The 17,034-nt window shown below is 35.5% G+C and overlaps 1 protein-coding gene across 1 annotated transcript in view; it reads right to left on the reverse strand.

Moving 5' to 3' along the window:
* LOC150100924 (alanine--glyoxylate aminotransferase 2, mitochondrial) overlaps window positions 1-17,034 on the reverse strand; it is a 226,867-nt gene that overhangs the window by 169,578 nt on the left and 40,255 nt on the right. Inside the window, exon 3 of the mRNA XM_090401430.1 lies at window positions 6,161-6,345. Coding sequence (XP_090257556.1) covers window positions 6,161-6,345 — 185 coding nt within the window. The remainder of the gene's footprint in view (window positions 1-6,160; window positions 6,346-17,034) is intronic.

The raw sequence follows: 17,034 nt of genomic DNA on the forward strand, positions 1-17,034 counted from the left end.
CAACTGTTGCAATATTCAAGAACAACTTGGTATTTATCTTGACTTGAACTTTAATCCAAAATATAGTTGCTTTTTTTTTCATTTATCTAAGGTGGAAATTCATCTTGGTTTATCCCTCAAGCACATCACAGAATAAGGTAAACAACATGTTTTTTTTTTATGCATCTATAATCAATATAACAAACAAATTTCAAATCATTAAAAAAAATGATGTAACACATACAGAAAGTATAACTTACAAGTGAAGCATGTGACATGATGTCTTATGAAATAGAAAAATAATGGTTAATTTGACTAATGGCAGTGCAGTTTCTATTTGGCATGCTATTACCCTATAATATGCTGTGTTTTGAATGGAATAAAGTGCAGCACATTTAATGTAAATTTCAATAACACTTTTATGTCTATCACCAACACATTTAAATAAGCTACTTAAAAAAGAGAGTCTTTATTCATTTTAGCTACTCGCACTTAACAACAAAGCTATAAAATAACTATGCCTTAAAAGTAAAACACGATTATTTTGTCAGTTGTAGTATAATCAAATCACAGTTACTAAACAAAACTTCTTGATTTCAAAGAAAACAAGAGAGAACAGATCAAGCACATCCTTTAAAATAAATAAAAATAAAATAAAATTCACCAGCTGAGATCACATCATTATGACATGCTCAGATCAGAAGACAAAATCAATAAAGCTAATCTTTGTAGGAATTCTAATAAACTCTTTGTAAATCTCATCTGAATATTATTATTATATGAATACTTCCAGGAAATGTAAGGATTTACTGAAGGAGGCCCACTCAACCAACATGCCACTTATCATACCTCACCTAAAAGTCATCAATAGATGCACTCACCACTCAAAATGACAACTCATTGCACACATCTAGCTCTCTAATCTTGCTAATTACATTCTGGCCTAACTACCAGGGCTGATTACCCTCCACCTGAACACCCACCCACCATTATTCTCTTTCTCTCTATAATCCTACTATATAATGAAAGAGTTCACATACTCTATTGCATAAATTCCTTTAACAACTTTTATACTTTATCACATTACTATCACACTTTCTCTACCCAGGAATGATTATCTTCCCCATCTGCTGCTCTTCTCTCTGATCTTACCATATAATGAAAGACTTTACCATATCATTATTATCTCTTCTCCATCTATTTTCTCAGCATTCCACAATCTCAACATCATCTTGGTTTATTTTCTGAGTATTCTCTTTACTGTATCCTCATTCTCTCAGAACTCAAGAAACCAAATCTGAGCATATGCCAGATTTAAAGCATACACTACATTCCTTTTTGTATCCATACTACTAGTATATTTTTACACTATCCAACTACTGCTCTAACCTTTCATGCAATTAATATTAATTTCTTGGAATAGCATAACTTTCTTAATAAATCAACAGATACTCTACTGAAAAATTGATAAACAAATCCTCTAACACATTTTATTCCCCAAAGGGAGTAAAATACTCTATTGATCTATTAATAAAGGTATGCTGTCTCCCACAGCCTATCAAGTTCTCTGCCAAATCATCCATTCCTGAATGCAAACTCTTAACAACCTTTCCAAGACATAAACCACCTTCTTGGAATAACAGTTTACCTATAATTTGCTGCATCTTTTGGTAATAACACTCTTCTGCAATAGGATTATTATCCTTCATTCCATTCTTAAGAGACCCTGCTTACACACTCAAATGCAAATCATCAAGTCAAAGACATTACCAAGTCACTTGCTCATACCCTTAATATGTACTGAAATCCCATCAAACTGCATTTACATCAAATTTTACAATATCCCTAGTATATTCCACTTATGCAGCTTTATCCTCTCATCTGTTATCACTGCAGGCAGTAAAATCAAGAACCATATTACTGCCACTTTAACAGCATCTAAAAAGCAACAAATAGTTCTAATTTTCTACAGCTGTCATCCTATACCTCATTTGGCAAAGTTATTCTTCCAAAATCATTGTTTATTTGATGAAACTATCTAGGATTTTCTTTAGCGTACATTTTATTATTATTATTATTATTATTAATACCAGACCTCCACAGAGTCAAAAGACTCATCACAGCAGGCAAACAATGTTGCACACAAAGTGCACCAAACCATACTTTATACACATTTAATGTATCTGCATTCACCATAATATCAGGCAACACATTCCACCGACCAACCACTCTCCATGCAAAGAATCTACTCCTTATAGTCCTGCTCACACCCTCCTTATATAACTTCCGTTTATACAATTTTTATTGCTTTGCTTAGCATACTTAATCTTCTAGACTTGGAATTCTCAATGTGGTGCAAGCGTACCCCTTGGACGTATGTGGTAAAAGTTTTTGGGGGTACGCTGTGAGAGCTCAAAAATTGCTAGATCTAGTAACAAAGTTGGTAAGTTGCAACACTGATACTGATTAATTTCTGAGAATTGAGTGACAAAGTGCAGTGCTGTAGTTCATGTCTATACATGTTTGTTAATCCTTCTTCCCCTTCCCTACCCGAGAGCTGAATCTACACCAACAGCTGATTGCCCAGTCAAAACATCCATTCTAAGTGAGTGAATGTGCCCCTTTACTGCTCTATGTATTTGTTGTGATTTATTTCACTTGCTGTGCTTAAAGTTATTTTTAGTCGTCAGTTTACTGTGAAGTTAAATGAACGTGTTTCTAAAGTGCCTTGAAATGGATGATTAAGAAGAAAAGTAACATGGAGCTGGAGTCAACTGCTTCTACATCTATGACTACGTCATCATCCCATGTGAGTAAAGAGGTGGATTCAGCAGTAACTAAAAGAACATTAAATATTAAACAATCAAGTGATAAAAAATTAAAAAATGTAAATATCATGAATTATATTTACAATTTGGCTTTACATGAACAGGAAATTTAGTAGAACCAAATCTCAGTGTACTGTTTGCTCTGAGGTCCTGTCACAAAATTCTATGAAACCATCTCTTTTACGGCAACACTTTGAAACAAAACATGAGCATTTAAAAAATAAGCCCTTAAGTTATTTTGAACACCTTTTGGAAGACTTGAGTAGTAGAAAACCCGTAATTAAGCATTTTTCTGGTGTAGAAGAAAATGAAAATGCACTTAAAACGTCTTACAAAGTAAGCCTTCATATTGCCAAAACTGGAAAGGCTCACAAAACAAGTAAGTCACTCATTCTTCTAGCAGTGGAAGAAACAGCTTCTTGTATGCTTGGTCAAAAAGAGGTAAACCTTCTCAGAACCATTTCTTTGTCAAATGAAGTTTCCAGGAGAATTAAAGATATTTATTAATGCGGGCAACTCCAAGGAGTGCTTAGACTCATCGAGGGAGGCCCTGAACATCATGTTCAGCAACTATTCAACATTCACACAGTATCTATTATACTTTGCCTTGAATTCATTCACAGTCATAACACCCACAACAGACTCTGGCAGCTTATTCCACTCATTCACCACTCTCCAAGTAAAAAACCTAGCTCTAACACCCTTGTCAACCACGCTCTTGCCCAGCTTCCATGCATGGCCCCTAGTCTTCCCACCACCAGTCATATTTTCAAAAATATCTTCTGGATCAATCTTATAAAAACCCTTTAGTAATTTCTTCAGTAATTCCATAGACCTGCTATCATCTTGGTCACTTGCCTCTGGATCTTCTCCGCCTCCTCCCCATCTAGAAGAAACCCAGGCGACCAAATCTGGGCACAGTAGTCAAGATGGGGTCTTATCAAGGCTCGATAATTCAGAGGAACAATAACTTGTTTGTCTCTGCTCGTCAATGCATTTTTTAGCAGCCAAGTGATTTGATGAGCTGATTTAGTCACTTTTGCAATGTGCCCCCTAAACTTCAACTCCCTATCCACCAACACTCCCAAATCCCTGGCCTCATCAATCTCCTGGAGTACCGTTCCACCAATGTGGTATACTGCTGCTAATCTTTTCACCCCAAAATGCATAACCTTACATTTTGCCACATTAAATTGACATCCATTCTCCTTAGCCCAGTCCTCCAATCTATCCAAATCATCCTGCAAATTTCTGACAGCATCTGCATTCACTATTGCTGTACCCAACTTTGCATCATCAGCAAACAAATGAATTGTTCCTCTCAGATCCTTTCCTATATCATTAATGAACAAATTAAATAGTAGTGGTCCAAGAACAGAACCTTGCGGCACACCACTAGTCACAGGCTGTCTTTTGGACTCTACTCCTGAATAAACTATTCTCTGATATCTCTCCATCAACCACCCACCTATCCATCTCACCAACCCTATATCCATCCCCATATGTTGCAGTTTACGGATTAGAATTCCATGTGGTATCCTGTCAAAGGCCTTAGCCAGGTCCAGCAGAATCACTGTAAACCCATTACCCCTATCCAGTTCAGCCGTCACTGTGTTATAAAACTTGAGCAAGTTACTGAGGCATGATCTACCCTTCACAAAACCATGCTGTCCCCATACAGTATCTCATTTTCATCAATCCATTCCTGTATTTTACTCTTGACTACTTTCTCCAAGAACTTGACCTATATGGCCTGTAATATTATGGACCAACTCATTCAAGCTATTCAATGTAGTCCGTGGTTTGCTATACAAGTGGATGTGTCGAAAGATGTAGTTGGGCTAGCTCAATTACTTGTTTTTATGAGTGGAAAATTCCAGGATGCAATATTTGAAGATATATTTTGTAAGCCTCTCAAAACTTCTACTATAAGTGAGGATATTTTTAATATTATTGATTCATTTTTTTGGTGAAAACAATCTTGAATGGAAAAATTGTATTTCTGTATATGTAACGGGGCAAAAGCAATGAGTAGTTATATCACAAGACTAGAAGGTTGTATAAAACAAGTTGCACCAGAATATAAGTGCACTCATTGTTGTCTTCACCATGAAGCACTAATAGCTAAATTTCTCCCTGATGATTATAAAGAGTTCTGGATGAAAGTGCAGAAATGGTTAATTTCATCAAAACCTGACCACTGAAGTCTTGACTTTTTTTTTTTTTCAATTATCTGTGAAGAAATGGGTAGCCTGCATAAGAGATTGCTGCCTCACACAGAAGTATACTGGTTGTCATGAGTAAATGTTGTTTGCCATTTATTTGAACTCCACAATGAAGTTGCCTTTTTCTCATAGACCCCAATTGTGATTATGATAAAGCAACTAGGCAACTGAAACTGTGAGGTCAGCTTACTGTGTTAACAGAAAATTTGTTTAATTCAGGCAATAAAAACTCAATTGTCCAGGACTGAAATGACAGGAGTTTCCTGTTTGTTTAGTCATCTTTTCTTTTATTTGGCTCAAAAAATAACTTGCATTATGTAGAAAAGATGCTCTGACAAAATACTTGGTTCTTCTTTAATAAACATTCTCATAGCAATCTACCTCATGGCAGAGTGCTCTTAACATATATGAAATAATAAATTATTATTTATTAAATTAAATATAAAAGGATTATAATTTTAGGCTTGAAATCAGCAAATTATAATTGCATTATTATTTTTAATTAAAAATCACAATTTAAAAAATTTTAAACATAAGAAGAAAAAAACATGTTCTGAAATATCTGTACTTTCATTTCATTAAAGTAAATTACTGTGGTTATCGTGTAATTTATTATTTATGTTCTGAAAGTGATAGTATTCATCACTTTTGGAAATTTCTCTCTTAGTGCACATCAGTCTGTTCATACAGTGAACAAAATTATATTTTATCCTTATTTTAAATAGTTATTGCTATTATTTATTTATTTGTTAGTTTGGTGAAGAAATGATACTTCTGGTGCTTAACCATAACTTTCAAATACAATGAGTTACATGGCATCAAATCCCTTCAGTTCTGGAATGGAGGGAGACAAGCAGTTATCTGGAATAACTGAATGTCAGGATGGGACTTTTTTGATGTAGAGAGGGGTTCAATGTTCAGTCTAGAAAAACTGGATATTAGGAGGTCAGATGTCATGTAACTCAATGTCATATAATACAATGTGTCTGGAATTTTTTATTAAAGAAGCCATGGTAGTATTTCCAGTTATTTGCATATACCACTTTTAGCATCCAGCATCTTTCATTAATTACATTAATTACAGCGGTCTACCATGATCAAAAAGAAAAATAGGAATAGCAAACTTACGGATGACAATGTCCAACACTAACAGTAACAATTCCTCCAAACATGTCCAAATATCTTTTCCCAGTATGATCCCACAGCCACTGCATATGACCTTGAGCTATAATCAATGAGTTCTCATAATAAGGAACTAGTGAAGGATGGAGATAAGCTTTATGTATTCCTAGAGATTTTTCATAACTAATTTCCTGTTAAATATAAGTAATATTTACTGAATATTATAATTAACACTGTCACGATGAAATTCAAATTAACTATATAAATGATATGAAACTATGAAACTAAAAGTTTCATAGTTAAATTAAACTAAATGAAACTAAAAGTTGAGCAGCTCTCAGATGTGAACTGTAGACTAAAATACAGAAATATTATTGAAAAGAAAATGAAAGAGTTTGAGAACAGGAATCAAACCTTGGAGATTCAGTGGCAAACTCTGAAGGAAACATTGATTGATTCTGCCAGAGAGGCATGTGGTGAGGTTGTGTGCAAGGATAAAAAAATCAGAACTCCCTGGTGGACACAGGAAGTTAAAGAGGCAGTGAAGGAAAAGAAGAGAGCATATCAAAAGTTCCTGGCAAATAAGTCAGCTTTTACTCTTACAGAATACAGAGACAAATGTAAGAAAGCTAAACAGTGTGTAAAACTAGCTAAACAAAAGTCATGGGAGGACTTTGGCAAGAATATAGAAAATAAATATCAAGAAGGTGGCAAAATATTCTGGAGGTTGTTGAAGAAGCTTAGGAATGGAGGGAAGAGTGCTGTAAAAGGAATTAGAGATGATAAAGGTGAAATGAAAACAGGAGAAAAAGATATCCTTGAAGTATGGAGTAATTACTTTGAAAAACTGCTAAATGAAACAAGCAGTGATGACAGCACAGTGATAAAAAAACACTGACCAGGCATGCAGTCAGGAATACATATCCATACTTGAAGTAGAAAAAGCCATCAAAGGCTTGAAATGTGGAAAGGCAGCAGGAGTAGATGATATTCGACCAGAAATGCTGAAGTATGGTGGTATAAGAGTCTTACAGTGGCTGCACTGCATAGTTCAGAAAGCCTGGACAGAGGGACGAATTCCCGATGATTGGAGTAGAGCTCTCATAGTACCCATACATAAAAAGGGAAATAAAACTGAATGTGAGAATTACAGAGGTATTTCCCTACTGAGTGTTCCTGGCAAGATCTATGCAAGTATACTTGAGAAACGGTTGAGAAGAATTGTGGAAGAAAAGCTTGGTGAAGAACAAGCTGGATTCAGGCCAAATAGAGGCTGTCAGGATCAGATCTTCACTTTACGACAAATAGTCGAGAAAGCATGGGAATATAACAAAGATCTGTATTTAAGTTTTGTCGATTTGGAAAAGGCATATGACAAGGTGCCAAGAGAGAAGCTATTCAATACGCTGCAGTTATATGGTGTCAATGGGGCATTATATCAAGCAATACTTAGTCTTTATTTGAGTTGTGAGTCAGCAGTTAGAATTGAAGGAAGTACAGGAAGATGGTTTAATGTTAAATATGGTGTGAGACAAGGATGTACATTATCCCCTCTGTTATTCATTATCTATATGGATCACATTATGAAGGAATGTGGTATTAAACCTGATATCAAAATTGGAGATGTTAATGTCAGCTCTTTGCTTTATGCGGATGATGTTATACTTCTAAATAAATCCGCTACAAGTCTGCAAGATTCTCTGACTAAATTGAATAGCTGTTGTAATAGATATGGTATGAAGGTCAGCAATAAAAAGACAAAGACAATGAAAATAGGCAGAATCATTGAAAATGTCAACTGTGTTGTGAATGGAGAACCTGTGGAACAAGTAAAACATTTCAGCTACTTAGGCACAATTTTTACTGAAGATGGTAAACTAAATATAGAAATAGACAACAGAATCAGCAAAGCTGGTATCGTGGGAAGTCAATTGAATAAATTCATATGGAATAAGAAAGAAATTAGTCGGAACACTAAATTAGCTGTATACAAGACTGTGTTCAAACCAATTTTAACTTATGGATCTGAGAGCTGGGTCAGAAGTAAAACACTTGACCAAAGACTAGAGACCGCAGATATGAGAGTCCTGAGAAAGATTAGAGGCTTGAACAGATGGCATCAATGGCAATATCATATTAAAAATGAGGATATTAGGAAAGAACTTGACATTGTCAGCATCCAGGAATGCGTTAGCAGAGCTAATCTCAGATGGTATGGTCACTTAAATAGAATGGGAGAGGAAAGATTAGCAAAACAAGTGTTCTCTGCCAGGTTGGCAGGAAAACGACCCAGAGGAAGACCAAGATATAGGTGGATTGATACAGTACAAAGTGCCTTAGACGATAGGAATATAAGATCTGATAATGTTAGAGTCTTGACAAGTAACAGACTGATTTGGAGGAAAATTGTAGATAGGAAGTTAGTAATGATGTAATTTTTTCATGTAGTACTATCATATCCTGTACACCCCTTGAGGGTACATTGCAGGAATTTGATGATTTTACCACACCAAAAGAAATTAGTCGGAACACTAAATTAGCTGTATACAAGACTGTGTTCAAACCAATTTTAACTTATGGATCTGAGAGCTGGGTCAGAAGTAAAACACTTGACCAAAGACTAGAGACCGCAGATATGAGAGTCCTGAGAAAGATTAGAGGCTTGAACAGATGGCATCAATGGCAATATCATATTAAAAATGAGGATATTAGGAAAGAACTTGACATTGTCAGCATCCAGGAATGCGTTAGCAGAGCTAATCTCAGATGGTATGGTCACTTAAATAGAATGGGAGAGGAAAGATTAGCAAAACAAGTGTTCTCTGCCAGGTTGGCAGGAAAACGACCCAGAGGAAGACCAAGATATAGGTGGATTGATACAGTACAAAGTGCCTTAGACGATAGGAATATAAGATCTGATAATGTTAGAGTCTTGACAAGTAACAGACTGATTTGGAGGAAAATTGTAGATAGGAAGTTAGTAATGATGTAATTTTTTCATGTAGTACTATCATATCCTGTACACCCCTTGAGGGTACATTGCAGGAATTTGATGATGATGATGATGATGATGAACTATGAAGAATAAAAAGTACATCAGCTATAACCACAGAAACTAACTAAATGTAAGAAAGATAAACAGTCACTTGTAACGTTTCTGTTATGCAAGGCTAAAGAAGTTTAAATTAAACATACCAAGAAATTATATATACTTGGTTTAATCCTTTATCCAAGTGTAAGCAAACAAATTTTGAGCCTGAAGTATTTTCAGGACTGGGGCAACTCATATAAGGAACTAAGACTTCACATCAATTGCCTTAGTATCCCATAATGCAAATGCAAAGCACATCTCCTTGCAGACATGTATAATACTATGCATTATGGGAAGGGTCACTACCCAGACCAGTTTCAACCTTTTATTGAGGTCTCTTCAGTGGGAGCTAGACCAAGAGGTAATACTAAAGTTGAAGTAATGCAGAAGTCATCTTTTTCCATACAAGGTGCTAAAAGGTATCACACCTTATTATTAAATTACTCTAGATTAGAGAAAATTGTTGGAAGTTTTTTCACTTGGTTATACTATAAATTAAAGATACCAAGAAATTATATACCTCATTTAATCCTTTATCCTTTAATGATATTGGGTAGGTGTGTTAGATGAATATGACAGCTTGTATAAGGGCTACAGGATAGGTATTCATTCAGGAACACAAGTTTTTACCACAACTGGAGGAATATCATTTGAACTAGGATACCTATTAGTGTCTATATTATTGAGAATTTTCCTGATTTTTTTTTTTTTGATAAAAGATCAGAAGAGCCATGGTATGAACTGGTCTTAAGTTTTTTTTTTTGGTTGTTTGTTTTAACAGATATACAAATTGCACTGTAGGCTGTGTGTAAAGTAGTTGAGAAGGCATAAAGTTCAAGAATAGGTAGAATACTGATACTGTGATTTGCACTGGTGTAGAGCAGTGGTTAAATTCAGCCAGGGCTCTCTGGGGCCCGACCCCGGAACTTCTTTATGTACCGTACCCAGAACGTTTTCCTGTTTTGTGACTTTTCTCCCTTTACGGTAATTAAGCCCAAAGTGAAAGAGACATCAATGGCAGGTTATTAAGAAGTGCATATGATTGGTGCAGTATTAACAAAAGATCATGTGACCAAAAGATAAAAGCATAGCCGACAATTGAGTTGAAATGCTAACTCTCTTCAACCAAATTCCATATGTGAAACTGCCATAACAATATTCACTACATATATTTCTTAGTTTTAATACGTTTACGAATTTTAACAAGTTCGGTTAAATTTTATTGTTGATTTGCAGCAGGTGAACTCGCACACATCTAATTAATAACAATAGTTTTTAGTTAGATACTGTGTTTGCTGGTGCAGCATATGGTTTTGCTCGAGTCTATATAGCATAGTTTCTGTTAGAGGAGACGTGATTCATTCATTAGTGTCATTTTTATCCCAGTTGTCTCTAATTGCACCAATTTGTTGAGAAATATATTAAGCAGATTGCTTGTACCTTATTCACTGACATAATAAAAGTATTTGTTTTTTCCTTGCCTCTAAAGCATAGCGGCTATTGGGGAAGGTGAGTTGTTTACCACTGCAAGCGAGTTACTATCGCTCGACATGAACATATTTAAGCTTTTTTTTTTCGAGGTATTTTGTGAAACTTTTTAATTTCTTTTTTTCAAAAAGTAAAATCAGGGGTACAAGTTATATGCAAGGGCAAGTTATATTCGAGTAAATACGGTATTTCAACTATGGATAAGTACATTGCTACCTTCTTTAAAACAGAAAAACAGCTCGGATGACAGTGCTAATACAAAACGAGTTTGTAATGACAGTTTGTGTGTAGTTTCTTTTAATCTTACATGGTGATCAGAATACATTTTGGAAAATTATGGAGACAACTACATGTTTGAGTAAAACTTTAGTTTAATATAGACCAAAATTAACACTTGATGTTTCGATCTTTATATCAAGATCATCTTCTGGAACATATACACTATATACAGAGAAACAATCTGCACTACGATCTACATGATTTGCTAAAGTTATTGACCAACCGTTACAACACCAGATTTAGGCCAATAATTGTTGTAACGGTTGGTCAATAACTTTAGCAAATCATGTAGATTGTAGTGCAGCTTGTTTCTCTGTATATAGTGTATATGCTCCAGAAGATGATCTTGATACAAAGATCGAAACGTCGAGTGTTGATTTTGGTTTATATTAAACTAAAGTTTTACTCAAACACGGTAGTTGTTTCCATAATTTTCCAAAATGTGTGTAGTTTCTGAAGAGAAAGAGGTCTGAATTAATCCACAGAAACACAGACTTCCCATCAGTTGCAAGATGATAATATTAATATGCTGAACGAAAGGAAAGATTTGCTGACTTGCTGGACACTCGACCAGTGGATCGTATTCAAAGGTAAATACAATTGGTTATTTTGTAGGAACATTTTTCTGTTTTGTGACTTTTCTTCCTTTACGGTAATTATGCCTACATTATTGTGTAGTTATTCAACAATTGTTTACAGTTTTGAATGTGTATATAAAGTCAATATCAACAGTCGCCTAATTACAAACGCATGATGAAAGGGATGGGAAGGTGTGGAGCTTCCCCAGATAGCATTCAAAGTTAAATACAATTGGTTATTTTGTATAGGACCCCAGAACTTATTCATTTAGAATTTAACCACTGGTGTAGAGCATCCTATGCTAAAGAGTTAGCCATAATGATTGGCACTGCAGAGAGAAGGATAAATGTAATCATACCAAATTTTCTGAGATTTTCTGGGTGTCATTTACTAGGTTAGGATACCTAATAATAGTCACAAAATGTTTAATGAGTTTTCTATTGCAACTAGAACCTGCTTAAGTGAAATAATTGAGTCTGCTAACTGTTCCATGGAAAGTTTTCATGGAAATAAAAATTCACTGAAAATGGTCTGCAGAAAGAATGAAAAGTCCTTCCAAATTTTGCGCTGATATTCAACTTTCCACAGAATTTTTCTGCAAAATACAAACATTTTATGGAGAATAATTATTAAAATTAATTATTTATTTAAAAAATAAGCAAAATTATTTTTTCCTTATTTTTTTATGATTGTGCCTATATGTTTATATAAAACAATACTGTATACTACACATTGCATATTTCTGTCCACTATGTTAAGATGGTTACATATTTTCAATACATACTCCGTTTTGTATTATCTATACAGGCAATGGTGCCTGACATATATTATTATTACGTGGCACCTCCAAGGAGTCCAAAGACTCATTGAGGGAGGGTACCTACTCTACAACTCTCCATCTCTGTCACTCAATTCACCAACTGCAACTACCATCATCATCATCTACACCAATGCCATCTACTGCCCACCACCACTAATATTTTCACAGACAACTACAAACATCCATACCCACGACGAGATTCAAACCCACTGCCTTTTTGGCTAGATAGTGGATACACTAACCACTTGGCCAACCAGGCTGACAAGAGGAGACCACTTTTGTTTCATGCAAATAAAGGAAAGCCAACAAAGTTCAAACAGAAAAATAAGATATTATGATTGGGAGTGTGGAGAAGTAGATGTTTTAAACTGTTGCGAATATGGTACTGTTTCTTTTTAAGAAATCTATTGATTGCAAAAAAAGGAGAGAGAGAGAGGTGGCATAGTTCAGATGGCCTTCAACAGAGTGGAATCAGTCATATCTGGAAACTATGGAAGAAGAGTCATGGGATAGGAAAGCTGGTCAGGTTTGTGTACTGGAGAAATACTGCAAGGAAGTCATAAGATAAGCATGACTCACAGAATCTCACACTGATTGTTATGTTTGTAAGAAAAGAGCATCACATATACTAGAATCTTCTAAGTAGATGAGAAAAAAAGAGGAGGAGGTACTGTTAACAACAACAACAACACCAGAGGAATTATGGTGAATTTCTGGGTTTTTGGAAGATAACCACACTAGACTAGGTGGGGGAGAGAAAGAACATTATCCCAGAAAAGGAAAGTGACAGTGTACCACAGAGTTCTGTTCTAAGTCACTACTGTTCAGCCTACTCATTAATAATATTTCATGTGCATTAATGGAGGACACTCAGTTTGTTGATAATGCAAAGTTGTGGAGAGTTATAAGGAATTATGTTGATGTCAAGTCCCTTCTCATGATTTAAACAGAGTTTTAGCTTGGATAGATGAATGGATTCATTCAGATTTGTTTAAATGTAAATAAGTGCAAGGTGGTGTAGTTGGGAATGTTGAGATGTAAGGCTGGTGTGTGCAAGCTTATACTCAATTTTACTTTACTCAATTTATTCATCCTACAGTTTTAAGAGATTAATATAAAGAAGATATGGTAACTAAATAATTTTAACTAGTATTTCCAATATTTTGTCAGCATTAAATTAGTATCATTAGGAGAACAATATACTAATAAGTGGGACTGAAAAAAAAATAGAGAAACAATATTATTATTATTATTCTCCATAGAGTCAGAAGGCTCATCATAAGAGTTCCATTATTCACAAACTAGCCATTAATCACACAATACCTATCATACCTCTCCTTAAACTCATTCCCTGATGAAGCATTCACAGCAACCTCTGGCAACCCATTCCAACCGCTAAGCAAAAAATTTAGTCCTAACTCCCTTGCTGGCCACACACTGATGCAACTTCCACTGGTGACTGACCCCTTGTTCTCTCTCTCTCTCTCTCTCTCTTCCTGCCGCTTGCATACTGAAAAACTCTTCAGTGTCAATTGTATAAAACTCCTTTAATAACTTAAATGCTTCTATCATGTGTCCTCTTCTTTGTCTATCAGCTAATTTTTGAAGCTCACAGACCATCAATCTATTCTCATAGGGAGCTTTCCACAGACCTGCCACAATCTTTGTCACTCAACTCTGAATTCTCTCTGCAACTTCTTTATCATAACAGAATCTGGAAATCTGAATCTGTGCACAGTAGTCCAGATCTGACCATGTTAAAGCCTTATAGAGGGAACAATAACCTCTCTATCCCTGTTTGTTTGTTTGTTTGTGTGTGTGTGTGTGCGCGCGCGCATGCATGCGTGCGTGTGTTCAACACAACTATGTAATCTGATGTGCTGTTTTGGTTACCTTCACAATATGCCATCTAAACTTCAACTCCCTGTCCACAAGTCCCTGATCTCATCAGTTTCCTGCAGTTCAGTTCCATCAATACAGTACACAGCTGGTGATCTCTTCCCAAAGTGCATTAACTTACACTTGGTCACATTAAACTGCTAGTCTATTTAAGTCTTCCTGCAGGATTTCTGCATCACCTTCACTTACCATTGCTCTTCCCAGTTTAGCATCATCAGCAAACAACTAAATATTTCCTGTCAAATCATTTCTTATATCACAAATTAAACAACACAGGACCAAGTACTGAGCCTCGTGGTTCATCACTGGTCACTTGCCTTCACTTGGACTCAACTCCTTATAAACCACTCTTTGGTATCTGTCCATCAGCCACCCTCTAATCCAAATCACCATATTCATATCCATCTCTATCTGCTCCAATTTATGCAATACAGTTCTATTATTATTAGTATCTATTCTCATAGGGAGCTTTCCACAGACCTGCCACAATCTTCGTCACACAACTCTGGATTCTCTCTGCAACTTCTTTATCATAACAGAATCTCGAAGTCTGAATCTGTGCACAGTAGTCCAGATCTGACCTTGTTAAAACCTTATACAGGGAACAATAACCTCTCTATCCCTGCTTGTTAGTTTGTGTGTGTGTGTGTGTGTGTGTGTGTGTGTGTGTGTGTGTGTGTGTGTGCACGCACGCGCGTGCATGTGTGTGTTCAACAACTATGTAATCTGATGTGCTGTTTTGGTTAAAAGTCAGACAACATAAACTTCAAGGTCTTTGACTCTATGAAGAAATGGTCAGACAACATTTCCACCAATACCAACTTCACTATCATACACACAAACATAAGAAGTATAAAAAACACTAGCTTACATTGATAACACAGCTCAATTATACCATGATAAACATATATGCGCTAATACTGACCGAAGTTGCAATAAACGACACAGAAATTTACACATACAACATAAATAATTATCAAACCTACAACTTATATAGACCAAACAAAAGAGGAGGTGGCATTGTGGTATTTATCAAAGAAAAATATAATGTGACTGAAAAACAAACTCACTTCGAACATGCGGAAACACTAATTTTGGAAATCACAAATAGCCACAATAGTATCAAATATACAATAAACACAATATACAGACCCCCAGATAACAATCCACTCAGTTTTCTTCATGAGTTAGAAACATGGCTAAGCGACATCAAACCCCATACAACACACAGGCTCATCCTAATAAGAAACATTAACATAAATATGCTTGACCACACTTCTTCAACCACTAACACATATCAAGATATACTAAGTGTACAACATAAACCCTACCATTAACTCCCCAACAAGAGAAGAATACTCAATAACTCACTAACAAAATCATGCATTGATCATATCGACATACGGGCTCCCATCCATCGACATACGGGCTCCCATCCATCCATACATATACATCATCAGTAATTAACGACAAAATTGGTGATCACTTTGTCTCAACTTCGTTTTATTACGTTTCCTACCCCCCCCTCCTACCACCACAAACGTCGACAAAACTCAATCATACTAAAGAGCATTGTCGATAACCAAGTAAAAAATACACAGTGGAATTCCCTACTTAAAATAAATAATCCTGTAACATTATATGAGAATTTTCAACTAAAGTTCACAAAAAAAGCAGGTAGAGATGACCTGCTAATGCTTCTGCCTGGTATCTCCACTTGGGCCTGGCTCCCACTGAAGAGACCTCAATAAAGGTCGAAACTAGTCTGGGTAGTGGCCCTTCCCTTAATGCATAACATTAGACATATCCGCAAGGAGATGTGTTTTGCATTATAGGAGATACTGAGATAGGAGTGTTGGTAGCTTGCTCCACCTTTGAAACAAGTTGCCCTGGTGTTGTACCACCTTACCCCAGTCCTGAAGATACTTTCAGGCGCAAACTTTGTTTGCTCACACTTAGATAAAGGATTAAACTAATTTTATTATACTCTAACCAAGTGAAAAATAAACTTTCAAAATCCATGGATAAATGACAAACATACTAAATACTATTACTGTAAAAAAAAAATCTATGGAAAAAACTTAAAAAGTCACCCAGTAACACACATTTACAAACCTTATACAAAAATACAAGAAATCAATTAACAACAAAAATTCGTAGGGCAAAAAGACGCTACTACTTCCAAAAATTCATGGAATATAACGACAACATTAAGCAAACATGGGCTACACTCAACGAATTAGTAACTCGAAAAAAGAAAACTTCAGCACAAGATTTTATTGCAAAAAGCTTCAGTCAGGACACAAACCAAGAGGAACTAGCAGACTCATTCAATCATGTTTTCACAAACAACATCACACAACTCAAAAAAGACAAACTACCAATGATCAATAAAAAACTACCGACACAAAGTCAACAACAAACGATGTATTTTCCACCCGTAACAAAACAGGAACTGAAAGAAGCAATCTTACAACTAAAACCAAAGACCACTCCAGGAATAGACAAAATAAGACTCACAGACCTTATAACACACTTTGAACAAATAAATCCAATACTTTTGAAACTCATGAACATAATATTCGACACAGGCATTATTCCACAACAACTAAAAACTGCAGTAATTATGCCAATATACGAACACGGCAAAAGAAACGATACTCAGAACTACAGACCAATAGCTATCCTACCAGTCATCTCAAAAATTCTAGAAAAAATAACACA

This window comes from Typopeltis vanoorti, chromosome 12 (assembly GCF_054136105.1).
Source record: "Typopeltis vanoorti isolate ZY-2024b chromosome 12, IOZ_Tvanoo_1.0, whole genome shotgun sequence".
Lineage (NCBI taxonomy): Eukaryota > Metazoa > Arthropoda > Arachnida > Uropygi > Thelyphonidae > Typopeltis > Typopeltis vanoorti.